The sequence below is a fragment of the Gigantopelta aegis genome, chromosome 3, assembly GCF_016097555.1.
Source record: "Gigantopelta aegis isolate Gae_Host chromosome 3, Gae_host_genome, whole genome shotgun sequence".
NCBI classification, from domain to species: domain Eukaryota; kingdom Metazoa; phylum Mollusca; class Gastropoda; order Neomphalida; family Peltospiridae; genus Gigantopelta; species Gigantopelta aegis.
This window is the reverse complement of record NC_054701.1, coordinates 11332050-11346964: the sequence shown is the minus strand read 5'-3', so window position 1 is coordinate 11346964 and position 14915 is coordinate 11332050. Positions and strand designations below refer to the sequence as shown.

The following is a 14915-nucleotide window of genomic DNA, read 5'->3' as shown; positions in this document are numbered from 1 at the left end:
CTATCATTATTCTCAAATCTACAATTCCAACAAACTTTAATCATGATCAGCAATGATCAACATCAGCAATAAAAAAAATTACACCTCCCTGCCCCCACTTTAATATTTTTACAATGTATTTTCAATACAAAAAACACATACAACCAAGCAACTTTAGCTGTATGTAATTGTTGAATAACCCCTATGTTTATCCATGCATGATATCACTAAGATATTCTACCCCTATTATGAAACATTTTATTATTTCGATTTACAATTTTATTATTTGTTTTACTAATACATGTACTGTCAAAATTGGTTTTAAAATTAAAACATACACTCACAGAAATACACTTGAAACATCTAATTCTAAACAAACTTTAACTACTTGTAATTCTAAATGTACAAATATATATATATATATATATATATATATATATATATATATATATATATATATATATATATATATATAAATGACAAAAAACATATTTTGAAAAAAAACATTAAAACTGCTCTAGATAATATATATATACAGCTGCCTTTTGATTTGTTCAATAAACTGCTAAAATAATAAATAAATATCTTCTAATAACATTACGGTATGTGCATATAATACTAATAAATATGTTCATGTACCAACTGTTGTAGCCAAATTAATTTAAGAAGCAATTTACAGAGTATATATAATTATATTAACATTTCTTTTCCACCTAATGTTATGTATTAACAAACTAAAATATAAAAGCCTACACATTTCTTCACATCTTAAAATTGAAATAGGCTTAGTTAAAATGTTAATCACATGCAGATTTTATTGGCCACTTTTTGTAACAATTAGCCAATCATTAATGCAGCTCCTGACGGCATCAGCTCTGACATCCTCCACATTCCAACAGACCACAAAACAATAGATTTTCTCCATAACATAATATAAATAATTGTATATTTTTCAATGTAATAGTTTTCCATTAAGTCTATACTTTATTATCATTATAACAATAATAGTTTATACCAGTATGGACAAAAATACAATTTATACCGGTATGGACAAAGCTACAATTTAAACAATTCTTGCATAGTAAATATATATTTTTGAGTGCTTCTCATTTGCTTCCTTATGACCACAATTTTTCCCCAGCCACCGGGTACTGCAATCTTTACATTAAAATAACGTACCACACCAAAATATACATATATACTGTGGTCTTAAAGATGAAAGACGGCAAGCAAAAGAGCACAGTGTAAAAATATTGTGTAACCGATATTGACAAATTTCTCTTTAAATATGTAGTAACAGCAAATCAATATTATTAACATTATAAAAATAACGAGTAACTTGCAAATCAACAGACAATGAGGATCTGTAACACCATAATGCCAATGAGATCAGGTACACTGTTATCAATGAATAAATTTATCTTGGCATGTATTGTAGGTTAACTTATATACTGTCAGAAAGCAATAAAGGATCACACTATAGGGCTCCAAATAGCAGCCTGCTAAAAAGCAGTCTATTTTTCCAAGAGAATGTATGCTTATCTCATCTGGTTTTTTATCTCATAACTCTGTTATATTTTAATTTCATAATGCAATAAAGTATATCACACAGTTCCTCATTTTCCACACCATGTCCCAAACCCTCTCCTCGCCTCATATTGTCTTATTTGTAGCAGGACATATATTTTCTTAAGCAGGTCATATTTCTTTTGACCTCCTACTTTTAAAAACTGACAGCAGGACCATATTTTACTTCCTATTTTGAACCCTGCACAAATGGTAACTGAGGATGGAGACTGAAATGATAACCATCATACATAGTGTCAGGATGTTAACCATGTTACTGACCAGGGCTTCTAGATTATGGAAGCCCCACTGCCATGGCTAGTGATATTCAATGTTGGGCTAGTAAATAACTACTATTGCCATGCCCGATGGCTAGTGATTTTTTGTGTGCCAAATGCTGCAGTTAAGTCTATTTTGTAAATATAAATATCCTTTAAAGGTGCAACAAAACTATCCTACTTTGATTTATTTATGTCAAACTTGCTGTACTCTTACAATTTTGTGTCACTGCTTTACCCATCCCTCACCATCTCCCACTGTAGACATTTGTGCTAAAATTATAAACTTCAGTTTTTATGCAGACTGTTTTCACTCGCTGAGACATAATCTCATTTGTATGTTAATTGAAAAACTACTTCAGTGTAAGATGTGAAATGAATGTGTTCACGTTAATTAATCTATAAATAACAGTAGATGTATGGGTCCTGTTCTTATAAAGCCATGTCTAGACTAAAGACTTTAATAAGTCTTGAAAAATTAACCTATTAGCAATTACATACAAACTGCATGTATGTGACACCACTAAAGATTTGAGTTTTAGTTTTATAAATATGGGTACTGATTCCTATTGCCCTTGGCAATGAGAGAGGCATGATTCTCCATCTACCTATACTAGCAACTACCTCCTAAAGCCTATCCTTGTGCCGCTCTTCATGAGAAGATGTCAGTAACATTTTGATACATAATAGTAAGCTGGAAAATTTTATTAAAAACCTCCACAGAAACACATACTGTTTGATTCTAAAAACAAATTTGGTGGATAAAAGGTTTTTTAACTACCACACACCCCTCATGTTATCTTATTTGGTACAGACCTTAACCACATACCCTACACAGTATTCACATTTTAATGTATTTGGCGAATATATGCACATTTAATAATGGCTCACAAGATAGTGTCCTACATATGTGTTATGGTTTGGACATGTCAATCTGTCACCGGCACCAAACTGTCGTCATTATTTGTACATGTGATTATGGCCTATATACACCTACAGATAAATAAATAAATAATAATTCTAATGATTACAATAGGGCTAACCCGCACACATGGCTTGGATCCCTAATAACAATAAATAATACAACCCTGCACTCGGCTCATTACTAATTTAGATTACATCCAACATCAATTAGATCCAACCTATATCCATTTATCACACACCTACAAATATTATATAGTTCTACAAATTATACATGAAGTTCATCTCACCTCTCAAAATGTCAAACTGCAAACAGCCAAAAGAATCAAACACAATATTTGTGATTAATAATAACTGTTGACAAAAATCAAGCAGTCTTCTCTTATGGTCATGAAAGGTAAAACAAATGTCATGGTGCAATATGAGAAAGCTTGTACGACATAATATTCTTTATTAAAACTAACTGGTTGTTAAGAGGCTCATATATTAATTTGATTTATCTTTCTGAGATCATGAAAATGTCATGTAGCAATTTTCTTTTAAAGATTGTATACATTTATCATGTGGCTGCACCACAGTCCAGGGTACTTTACATAAAGGTTAAGATTACACACATTTTGAATCAGAATGGTTAATTCTAAAAGAATTGAGCCATAAATTACTGTTAATTTCACACTGTGAATACAAACAAGTCTTTTCAATAAAATTCATAAAAATATTCCAGTCCTTGATTTTGCATTTTAAGTTTACATTCTGTCATGTCAGATGAAAGCCCATGTACCTTGATTTTGATGATTTTGTATTCTAGGCTTCTAGCTAGGGTTATGGCCTGAATTCATGTGAAAACCAGAAAATGTCATCTGTCTTATTTGAAACAAATTACATGTGATAAAATCAGACCTGCCTACCCCCATTGAGGGTGCCCTCAATATAAAATCCTATTTAAACCAATGATCATGTCAGGTGGTTTTTTACTTTGCCTATTGAAATATACCCAGACTTGTAATCATGTACAAAACAAACAATAGTTGTATCGATAGACAGGTCTGAAAATAAACGACTTAATAACCAATTTCAGGATGGCACCTCTCAACAACCCACTGAGATCAAAATGTCCAGCTGAGCAAATGACATGTACCAGTATAATGAGGACTTTCCTCAGAAACACCATACTGCCTCCAGGCATCTCATTTTCATCTCACTGCGTATTACGAAGACATTTTAACACCAGCATGTGGTGGGACGTGTTCTTGGGGGTCGTAGAAGAGCTGTCCCGCTTTGACCCGTCTTTTGAGTTCTTCCCACAGCAGGTACTTCTCCTTCTTGACTTTCTTGAGCACTCCGCGATTCTCCATCGCTCTCCGCGACAAGTACGGCAAAACCTTCTCCACGGGGCCGAATGGGACGTACTTGTACACAGAGTAACCAGCTTGACCTGAACACACAACAGAAACAGTCAAACAAATAAACTATTTCAGGAAAAGGAATGTTTGTAAAATGACATCCATTCATATATTCAGTTCAACTTATTTTCATGCTTATATCCAATTAAGGTTCAATCATGCTGTCCTAGGAACACACCTCAGCTATCTAAGCTGTATGTCTAGGACAGTGGGTTAGTGGTTAGTGAGAGAGAAGAGGGTGGTCTTACACCTACCGATCGAGTTGTTAAAACTTGCTCTGGGTGGGAGCCGGTACCAGGCTGTGAACCCAGTACCTACCAGCCTTATACTCCAATGGCTTAACCATGACGTCCACTGTTAATATATGCTACATGTATGAGCTAAAAATGACTATTAATATGCCCAGACCCTGTGTTTAAAAAAAACTTTCGACTCTAGCAACACCGACAAATTGCATGCTTATAACATAATTAAAGAAATGAGTCTAGCCTCCAGTCTTAGTTTTTGTTTTTGCCTACCCCCATCCTTTAGTTATTTTAACCTACATACAACCCTGGTAGTGGTTTCATTTGTATGCCGAGAGATTTTATTTGGACCAGGTTAAGTCAGGTCAGAGGGTTTTACGTGCACATTAAGAACAAACTGTTGTAGCACATGCCTGTCATGGGCACAGGATAGAGGTGTCCTTTGTACCCTGATTAACCACAGCAAACAACAGTCAAATAAATACACTTGGATTATATTAAATACATGCTTGGTTTCTTATGTATGCAGTTACAGAGCCTGGGTGGGAACCCTCTCCAGAGTATCACAAGTACACTGAAATTATACAAATTTATTATTAATTTACCTAAAATCTAGACTGACAAGTGCCCCATTTGATATGGCTCAAAAGTAGGTTTTAATATTAGTACAGTGATATCTAATAATTAGAGCATGGGTGTGTCTAAGCTTCTATAAAATAATATGTAATGAAAAATATTGAAATACAAATATTTAGTATGCTTTACTAGAACTATTTAGTATGCTTTACTAACCGAGTGGAAAGCTAATCTGATCACACATCCCCAGCAACTGACCAAAACAAATAAGACGATCTTCTGGTCGAATCCCATGCTGCTTCATCCTGCAGGTAAAAACAAAACATGAACACATAGAGACACCGGAGAAACTAGAGAGAGGGTATTAACATATAAAAACATAACAAAACGTTTTTTGTCAATATACCACACAAATGTCATGTAGGTAATATACATGTAGGGCTCAATAAAGGTAAATTGACATTTCTCGCTTTAATATGACAAATATATTCTATAAAACCACATACATGTACAAATACATTCTTACAATCAAAAAGGTCTTTGTTGCTGTAATAAGTTATAATTCATATGTCAAAGACTAATTGTTGTTAAATCTACTAGCATAATATAAATATTCTGTGTTGATTTTATCTGGAAATGGTAAAGTGTTATTATAATCAGATAACTATCAGTGACCTATTTTGATTTTGACTTGAACAACAAACAATATACACCAACTCATATTCTAAAAAAGGAATTCCATTTGAAATCGGTCAAAGTCCTGACAAAATCACACCACATATTGCTAGTGTTGATACTCGAATGAAATTCTGTGATCAATTATATGTTTGCACATACTGATCAGTGAATAATGTGTTACAAAAATGTTATTTGCTGCATTATGTCAAACTGGTTGGAGGTGTATGTGTTTTCTTTTCTTTTCTTTCAATGTTAAAACTTTTAAATAACTTTAATATATAGAGGCTATTTTATGGGTTTTTTCGCACATCACGAGTTGACATAAAAATCGTATTCGGAAAAAACACCATGAAATGGTCTATTTATTATATACATATTTCCAAATTTTTGACAATATCTTTCGCTTATTCTATCGAAAACACGTAACGTCATGATATATTTCTTCCTATGGAACTTTGCCAGAAAATGTACTTGACCATAGACTTTAAAAAAGAAATCTGAATAAAATTTATCTTTATTAACATTTATTTAACAATACTGCGGATCAAACATACCTGACAAAGCGATCCTCCAAAAACTCCCACAAAAACAAAACGAGTCGAACGCCGTTAAATTCTTACACTTACACTCGTTGACACTACATTGTGTCATCATTATTTAGCTTCGTATTCAATTCGTTTTAGATATTTTATCGTAATTGCACGTCGTATCCATTTATTATTGGTAGTTGATTAAATTACATTTTTTTATTTTTCAAATACGATCAGATGTATTGGTAATCATCAAATTTAAATACGAAGAAACAAGACAAAGGGAGATAATTTAATCATGCACTTTTACAAAAAGTAAATACGATTTCTATATTTTCACTGTAGCTAAAATAGTGAAAATATGACTTTTCACCGGATATGACTTTTATGGTTTCCGTAGATCTGTATATTTCATTACTATGTATATAATAAATTTTTTATATATTTTCTCATGTATCATTGGTGCACCAATGACCACAGAACAGGAAGGGAAGTAACTCTGTATTGTACTTGATCGTGAAACTTGCACTCAATTAACTCGTCAAATGGTATAACTGAGCAATGCTCGATTAAAACGGCTCATCAGAACATTACTACTATACATATTTCAGTAATAAAGTAAACATTACATTTCTACGGTGTATCGGACCGTATCCTCGTTATGACTGGCGACCATGACAGCGATCTTCCCGCGGTCCCGACAATTGATCTGTGTCATGACCTCCTCAAGAACCCGGTTATACATCTTTGTGGTCTCATCATACGATGGGTTGATGGGGTCTTCGTACCCTAGAGTGACAGCCCTGTCTCGCTCCTGTAATATGTAGCATGCATTATATAACAAAAGGAATGTAACTGCTTCATGATATTGTTACAATGTCTTTATATTAAAAAAATAAATAAATTAAACTTTATAAAAATGTTAAAATCATTACTAATTTTAATCCAAACATATAAATATTTAATCCAAGTTTTATATAATAACTCTGATGTATACAGACACACATAATGTCCAATATATCTTACTTAAAACTCTCGAATGTTTTGATGTCTGTCCTTTTTTATTACACGTTATATATTTTCTTGTTGCCTCATAACATGACACATAGACAATGTGGTTGTCCCCTCCCCCTCCCAAATAATACCTAGGCCACGCCAGTAAGAAGACAGAAAAACATATTCAAACATGAATTTTATACTTCATTACAGCTATTTATTGCTACCGAGTTAAAACAATAAACTTTACCAATTAAATTATATACCTGTTTAAGACAAAATAAGATAAGACTTTGTCTATCAGAATATTTAAATGTTTACCTGTTCCATGTATGCCCCTCTCACCAGCTTTGCACCAAAGTAAAAATTCTCTCGTTTTGCAAGATCCATGTCCACGATCATGTTGTTATAGGCTTGCTGTTGAATAACAGAAGAAAAATAGCAGTTGAAAACTAATTCAAATATACAATTCCTATCAAGTATTAAACTGAAATCAAATAGGAGTTTCTGTGTTCTTTACTGAAACTCTAATCTGTTTAATACAGGAATAAATCTAAACCAGATTAATTTTAAATATCTATTCTAGTTACTTTATTAGAAACATAATAGTAGAATTATAATTGCATAAACTTTTCTGGATCAAGCAAAAAATGTTAACAGTATTTACCTGAAGATACCTTGATGGTTACATGCAACCATGCTTAATAAACTAATCTGAAAAAAAAAAAAAATAATAATAAAGTAGCCCTTTTTGCTTTTGAGGACTTTAAATGTACATGTAAAATGTGATATAGGAAAAAAAGAAACAACTCTAATAAGAAAAAGTGTTGACTCAGTTTCTATAGACTATTTGCTTTCAAACAATTACACATTTAACTTACCGTACTTACCTTCAGATAGCACTGGTAAGTGTTGAAGACCACAGCTCTGTGTTAATATAACAGAAATGTTTTGTAGAGAGGTGGTTACCTTCAGATAGCACTGGTAAGTGTTGAAGACCACAGCTCTGTGTTAATATAACAGAAATGTTTTGAAGAGAGGTGCTTACATTCAGATAGCACTGGTAAGTGTTGAAGACCACAGCTCAGTGTTAATATAACAGAAATGTTTTGTAGAGAGGTGGCTACCTTCAGATAGCACTGGCAAGTGTTGAAGACCACAGCTCAGTGTTAATATAACAGAAATGTTTTGTAGAGAGGTGGTTACCTTCAGATAGCACTGGCAAGTGTTGAAGACCACAGCTCGGCGTTAATATAACAGAAATGTTTTGTAGAGAGGTGGTTACCTTCAGATAGCACTGGCAAGTGTTGAAGACCACAGCTCAGTGTTAATATAACATAAATGTTTTGTAGCGAGGTGGTTACCTTCAGATAGCACTGGTAAGTGTTAAAGACCACAGCTCCGTCCTTGTTGAACTTCCTCATCATCTCCATGGTGAAGCGACTGATCGCAGGCTGGAAGTATGTCTGTTCCGCGTCAATCATCACACGCACCTCCTTCTCCGCAGCATACTAAAAACAGCAGAGGAAATTCAGTGAGAAAAAGAAGAACTTCTAACATCCGACAATTTATAACAGTCAAATATTTTGTAAAATCAACAGTCATTTTTTAAGATACAACACAAAAACATAAAATGATTTGTCTACCGTGTGTGTTGATATTCATTTACAAGCACAACAAAACTTAGTAAAAATGTTTATAAAATTTGTTATGTATTAGTTATTTTGCTGTATTGCAAAGCATTATTAGAAATATTACCTTGACCCTCAAAATAACAGATACTTGCATCAGCTATACAAAGCATTTGCATTACATTTTGTATAGACAAACAGCTGTTACTTTAATATATGTAAAGCAGTAACAGTTCTCTATGAAACCATGAGTTAAAGCATACCTCTGGCATCTTCAGAAGATTTAGTAAAGCTAAACCCAGGCCCATTTTGCAGAACAACGTAAGCCTAGTTTTGCACATAAATGTAACTCTACGACTAAAGAACAATTCTTAGTACTATAAACAGTATAACAAACATAGTTTAAACTAAAAAAAATCATTTTCTTTTGTCCTTAAAAAGCTCTATCTTCCGTAATGATGTACTTGTCTGCATGAAATAGATGCCAAACACATGTAAATGTATACAGTAAAACTGTTAGTTATAGGCATGAACTTACAATGTTTTGTGAAATTGGTTGCAGCTCTGCAGCTTAAAAAAAAACAGAAAACAAGTATGTGTTGAATTAATTTCTTTAGTAGGAGGTGGAACACAGCCCAGAGGTAAAACGCTCACTTGGTTTAGGATCAATCCCTGTCAGTGGCCCCATTGGGCTATTTCTCGTTCCAGCCAGTGCTCCACAACTGGTGTAACAAAGGCTGTGGTATGCACTATCCTGTCTGTGGGATGGTGCATATAAAAGATCCCTTGCTGCTAATCGAAAGAGTAGCCCATGAAGTGGCGACAGCAGGTTTCCTCTCTCTATATCCATGTGGTCCTTAACCATAATATGTCTGACGCCATATAACTGTAGGGGGTGGGACGTAGTTCAGTGGTACAGTGTTCGCTTGATGCACGTTCGGTCTGGGATCGATCTCCGTTGGTGGGCCCATTGGGCTATTTCTCGTTCCAGCCAGTGCACCACGACTTGTATATCAAAGGCTGTGGTATGTGTTATCCTGTCTGTGGGATGGTGCATATAAAAGATCCCTTGCTACTAATCGAAAGAGTAGCTCAAGAAGTGGCGACAGCAGGTTTCCTCTCTAAATATCTGTATGGTCCATAACCATATGTCTGACGCCATATAACCGTAAATAAAATGTGTTGAGTGCATTGTTAAATAAAACATTTCCTTCCATATAACTGTAAATACAATGTGTTGAGTGTGTTGTTAAATAAAACATTTCCTTCCATATAACTGTAAATACAATGTGTTGAGTGTGTTGTTAAATAAAACATTTCCTTCCATATAACTGTAAATACAATGTGTTGAGTGTGTTGTTAAATAAAACATTTCCTTCCTTCCCACCCTAGAGTGTGACAGAGTAAACCCACTGTCACCCCATGACTAATTGTACTGACTAGTAGCAATCTATTCATTTATACTTATCTTCGTGCTTATATACAACTAAGATTCAAGCATGCTGTCCTGGGAACACACCTCAGCTATGTGGGCTGTCTGTCTAGCAGGACAGGTTAGTTGTTTGTGGTTAGTGAGACAGAAGTTGGTATAGTGGCTTTAAACCCAATAATTGAGTTATTAATCTCACATTTGCAGTGCGACTGGCCTTGTTCAATACATGTACTGTAAAACCCCTCAAAACTGGGCCCTTTATCTACCAGAATTCCCTAAAAACCAGACATTTTTTACAGTCCCTTTTATAAATGTCAGTGCAAAATGTAACCTCTTTAAACTGGATACCCATCAAAACCAGCCTTTTTATTTGGTCCTGCAGGTGTCCAGTTTAGAGGGGTTTCAATGTACATGTACTGAACACAGAAACAACAGAAATTAACTGCCAACCTTGACGACTTTGTTCACCCTCCTCAGCATGTTTTTCATCTGATCTTCTTCGTTCTGCGTCAGAGTCACAACCAGAGGCTCCAGTTCTCCTGTCTGAACAAAAACACACAAGAATTCCATGCAGTTAAATGTCACATTGTCTATAAACGTTTTCATTGCACTGTGATGATTGAACTACAATGCAACTAGGTGTAACTACAGTGTTCGACAACTGTTTTGAAAAAGTCACTATCCCTCACAAAAGCTTTGGCTAGTGCCCTATGTATTATAGTAATACGGTTGATAATTTCCACTAGCCCAGAGCCAAATTACACCAGCCGGGATCAAGGACTAGTGGATTTGTCAAACCCTGAATTATAAACCAAGTTATCATGACCTTGGTCCTATAGTTTTTGAGAAACTGATTTAAACGCGAAAGTTTAATGTTAAACTTTAATGCAAAAGTTGACACAGTCGCCACCACCGTGAGAAAGAGATCACACTTTTTTACTCCGTAAAGGCAAAATGAAAACCCCACAAAAATACAGAAGTCAGTTTAGTTAATATAATTATGAACATTATCTGTACATTAATATATTTGAAACATAAATCTTGATATTTACAACTGTAAACAGCCTGTTTTGTGAAAAGATGCAAACTTCCACAGAAACACCATGATCATTATATTTTTATTTAACATAATTGTGACTGTTACAGTAATATCACTGTGCAAAACAAACCTAGATATTTACAACAGTCAACAGTCTGTTTGATGAAATGCTACAAATTTTACATTTCAGATAAAAATAAATAAATGAGAAACACACCTTTATGTTGGGTACAGTGAACAGCTTACACAAACTCATGTTAACTTCAAGCAGATTGTCCCAGTCAAGTAAATCCACCTCACTAAATTGAAAATATGAATACTAATATATTTATTTGGATTGCCGATCATTTCACACATAAATACATTACAATGCATATACATAAATACATTACAATGCATACACATAAATACATTACAATGCATACACATAAATACACTACAATGCATACACATAAATACATTATATACATAAATACATTACAATGCATATACATAAATACATTACAATGCATATACATAAATACATTATATACATAAATACATTACAATGCATACACATAAATACATTACAATGCATACACATAAATACATTACAATGCATACACATAAATACATTACAATGCATACACATACATACATTACAATGCATACACATACATACATTACAATGCATACACAAATACATTACAATGCATACACATAAATACATTACAATGTATACACATAAATACATTACAATGCATATACATAATACATTACAATGCATATACATAAATACATTACAATGCATGCACATAAATACATTACAATGCATATACATAAATACATTACAATGTATACACATAAATACATTACAATGCATATACATAATACATTACAATGCATATACATAAATACATTACAATGCATACACATAAATGCATTACAATGCATACACATAAATACATTACAATGCATATACATAAATACATTACAATGCATACACATACATACATTACAATGCATACACATACATACATTACAATGCATACACAAATACATTACAATGCATACACATAAATACATTACAATGTATACACATAAATACATTACAATGCATATACATAATACATTACAATGCATATACATAAATACATTACAATGCATGCACATAAATACATTACAATGCATATACATAAATACATTACAATGTATACACATAAATACATTACAATGCATATACATAATACATTACAATGCATATACATAAATACATTACAATGCATACACATAAATACATTACAATGCATACACATTAAATACATTACAATGCATACACATAAATACATTACAATGCATACACATAAATACATTACAATGCATATACATTACAATGCATATACATAAATACATTACAATGCATATACATAAATACATTACAATGCATATACATTACAATGCATATACATAAATACATTACAATGCATATACATAAATACATTACAATGCATATACATTACAATGCATACACATAAATACATTACAACGTATATACATAAATACATTACAATGCATATACATAAATACATTACAATGCATATACATTACAATGCATACACATAAATACATTACAATGTATATACATAAATACATTACAATGCATATACATAAATACATTACAATGCATATACATTACAATGCATACACATAAATACATTACAATGTATATACATAAATACATTACAATGCATACACATAAATACACATCTGTCAGGGCTAGCTCTGGGACTCGCCAAATTCACCAATTGCGAATTTTAAAAACAATTGGTAATTTTTATTTTAATTTGGTGAAAGAATTTCAAGCATTAACTGATATTTGGTTAATAGATAATTTGGCAAAATGTTCTGCCAACTCAGCACTAGCCCTGCTAGTTAATCAACATTAATGTTAAAAGTGAATATAAACTTGAAATGACAAATGTTAAATTATGTATGTATACTGTTTTGTCTTGACTATTTGAGCTTTAAGTATAAACTTACTTAAATTAATAAAATTGTATATATTTAAATGGTTGAGTATTAATAAACATAATTTAAGTTCATCATGGATGGTAATCTTTTGTGTTGAAATACATTACATGTGATCCCAAACAAAAATGCCTACAAATATTACTACACACCTCGATCACTAACATTATTTCAAAAGTTTGTTTTGTTTAACAACACCCGTAGAGCACACTGATTAATTAATAATTGGCTACTGGATGTCAAACATTTGGTAATTTTTACATATAGTCTTAGAGAGGAAACCTGCTTAATTTTTCCATTAGTAGCAAGGGATATTTTATAAGCACCATGCCACACATACCACAGCTTTTGATATACTAGTCATGGTGCATTGGCTACAATGAGAAATGGCCCAATGGGCCCACCAATGGGAACATTATTTCAAGTATTGTTATTACACTTGTACAACTTCCTATTTTTCTGTTTTACTCAACAATTGAGACAAAAACAAATATAGCAAAATGTAGAACTATGTTTACCCATCTTGACTGATGTCCAGTAAAGAAAACCATTTCTTTGATTCATCTCGACTTATAGGCACACCCAGATTTTTCAGCTTCTTCCGAAATTCTTTTTCTCGAAATCTTCTCAGAAAAATGTTATCATCAGCCCCAGCAAACACCTCAAAGAAATTTCTCAAGGAGACAAGCACTTCTGACATCTGAAGCTAGCATCAGCCATGTAGAAAATAGTATACTATTATTACATGTGTTACTATTATTTATTATACAAAACAAGAACATAAAATAAATTTGAGAAAACCTTCTTTTTTTCTTTTTTTTTCTGTAGGGGACCAGCCTCGGTGGCGTCGTGGCAGGCCATCGGTCTACAGGCTGGTAGGTACTGGGTTCGGATCCCAGTCGAGGCATGGGATTTTTAATCCAGATACTGACTCCAAACCCTGAGTGAGTGCTCTGCAAGGCTCAATGGGTAGGTGTAAACCACTTGCACCGACCAGTGATCCATAACTGGTTCAACAAAGGCCATGGTTTGTGCTATCCTGTCTGTGGGAAGCGCAAATAAAAGATCCCTTGCTGCTAATCGGAAGAGTAGCCCATGTAGTGGCGACAGCGGGTTTCCTCTCAAAATCTGTGTGGTCCTTAACCATATGACTGACGCCATATAACCGTAAATAAAATGTGTTGAGTGTGTCGTTAAATAAAACATTTCTTTCTTTCTTTTTTTGTAGGGGTGAAGGGTATAATAAGCTATTGCACAATAACGTTTTACATGTTAATCATAGCAGGTTGTGATGGACGCATGGATGAATGGACGAATGGATGGAAGAAGAAGTTTAACAACACCACTAGAGCACATTGATTTATTAGTCACCGGCTGTTGTATGTCAAACATTTAGTAATTCTGACACATATAGTCATTAGAGGAAACCAGATACATTTTTGTAATGCAGCAAGGGATCTTTTATATTCATCATCCCACAGACAGGATAGCACATACCACAGCCTTTGATATACCAGTCATGATGCACTGGCTGGAACGAGAAATAACCCAATGGATCACCGATGGGGATCAATCCTAAACCAACTGGGCTACTTCCCGCCCAGGATGAACGTGTAGATGGATGGATGGATGTG

The 14915-nt window shown here is 33.4% G+C and overlaps 1 protein-coding gene across 1 annotated transcript in view; it reads right to left on the bottom strand.

Annotated features, from left to right (window-relative positions):
* Window positions 1-503: 503 nt before the first annotated feature.
* The window catches only part of LOC121368484 (proline dehydrogenase 1, mitochondrial-like), a 15030-nt gene continuing 618 nt past the window's right edge, over window positions 504-14915 (bottom strand). Inside the window, exons 2-9 of the mRNA XM_041493218.1 lie at window positions 13800-13987; window positions 11492-11573; window positions 10686-10778; window positions 8537-8683; window positions 7494-7589; window positions 6806-6990; window positions 5185-5273; window positions 504-4179 (exon numbers count right to left, since the gene is read on the bottom strand). Of these exons, the coding sequence (XP_041349152.1) occupies window positions 3953-4179; window positions 5185-5273; window positions 6806-6990; window positions 7494-7589; window positions 8537-8683; window positions 10686-10778; window positions 11492-11573; window positions 13800-13987 (1107 nt within the window). The 3' untranslated portion in view covers window positions 504-3952. The remainder of the gene's footprint in view (window positions 4180-5184; window positions 5274-6805; window positions 6991-7493; window positions 7590-8536; window positions 8684-10685; window positions 10779-11491; window positions 11574-13799; window positions 13988-14915) is intronic.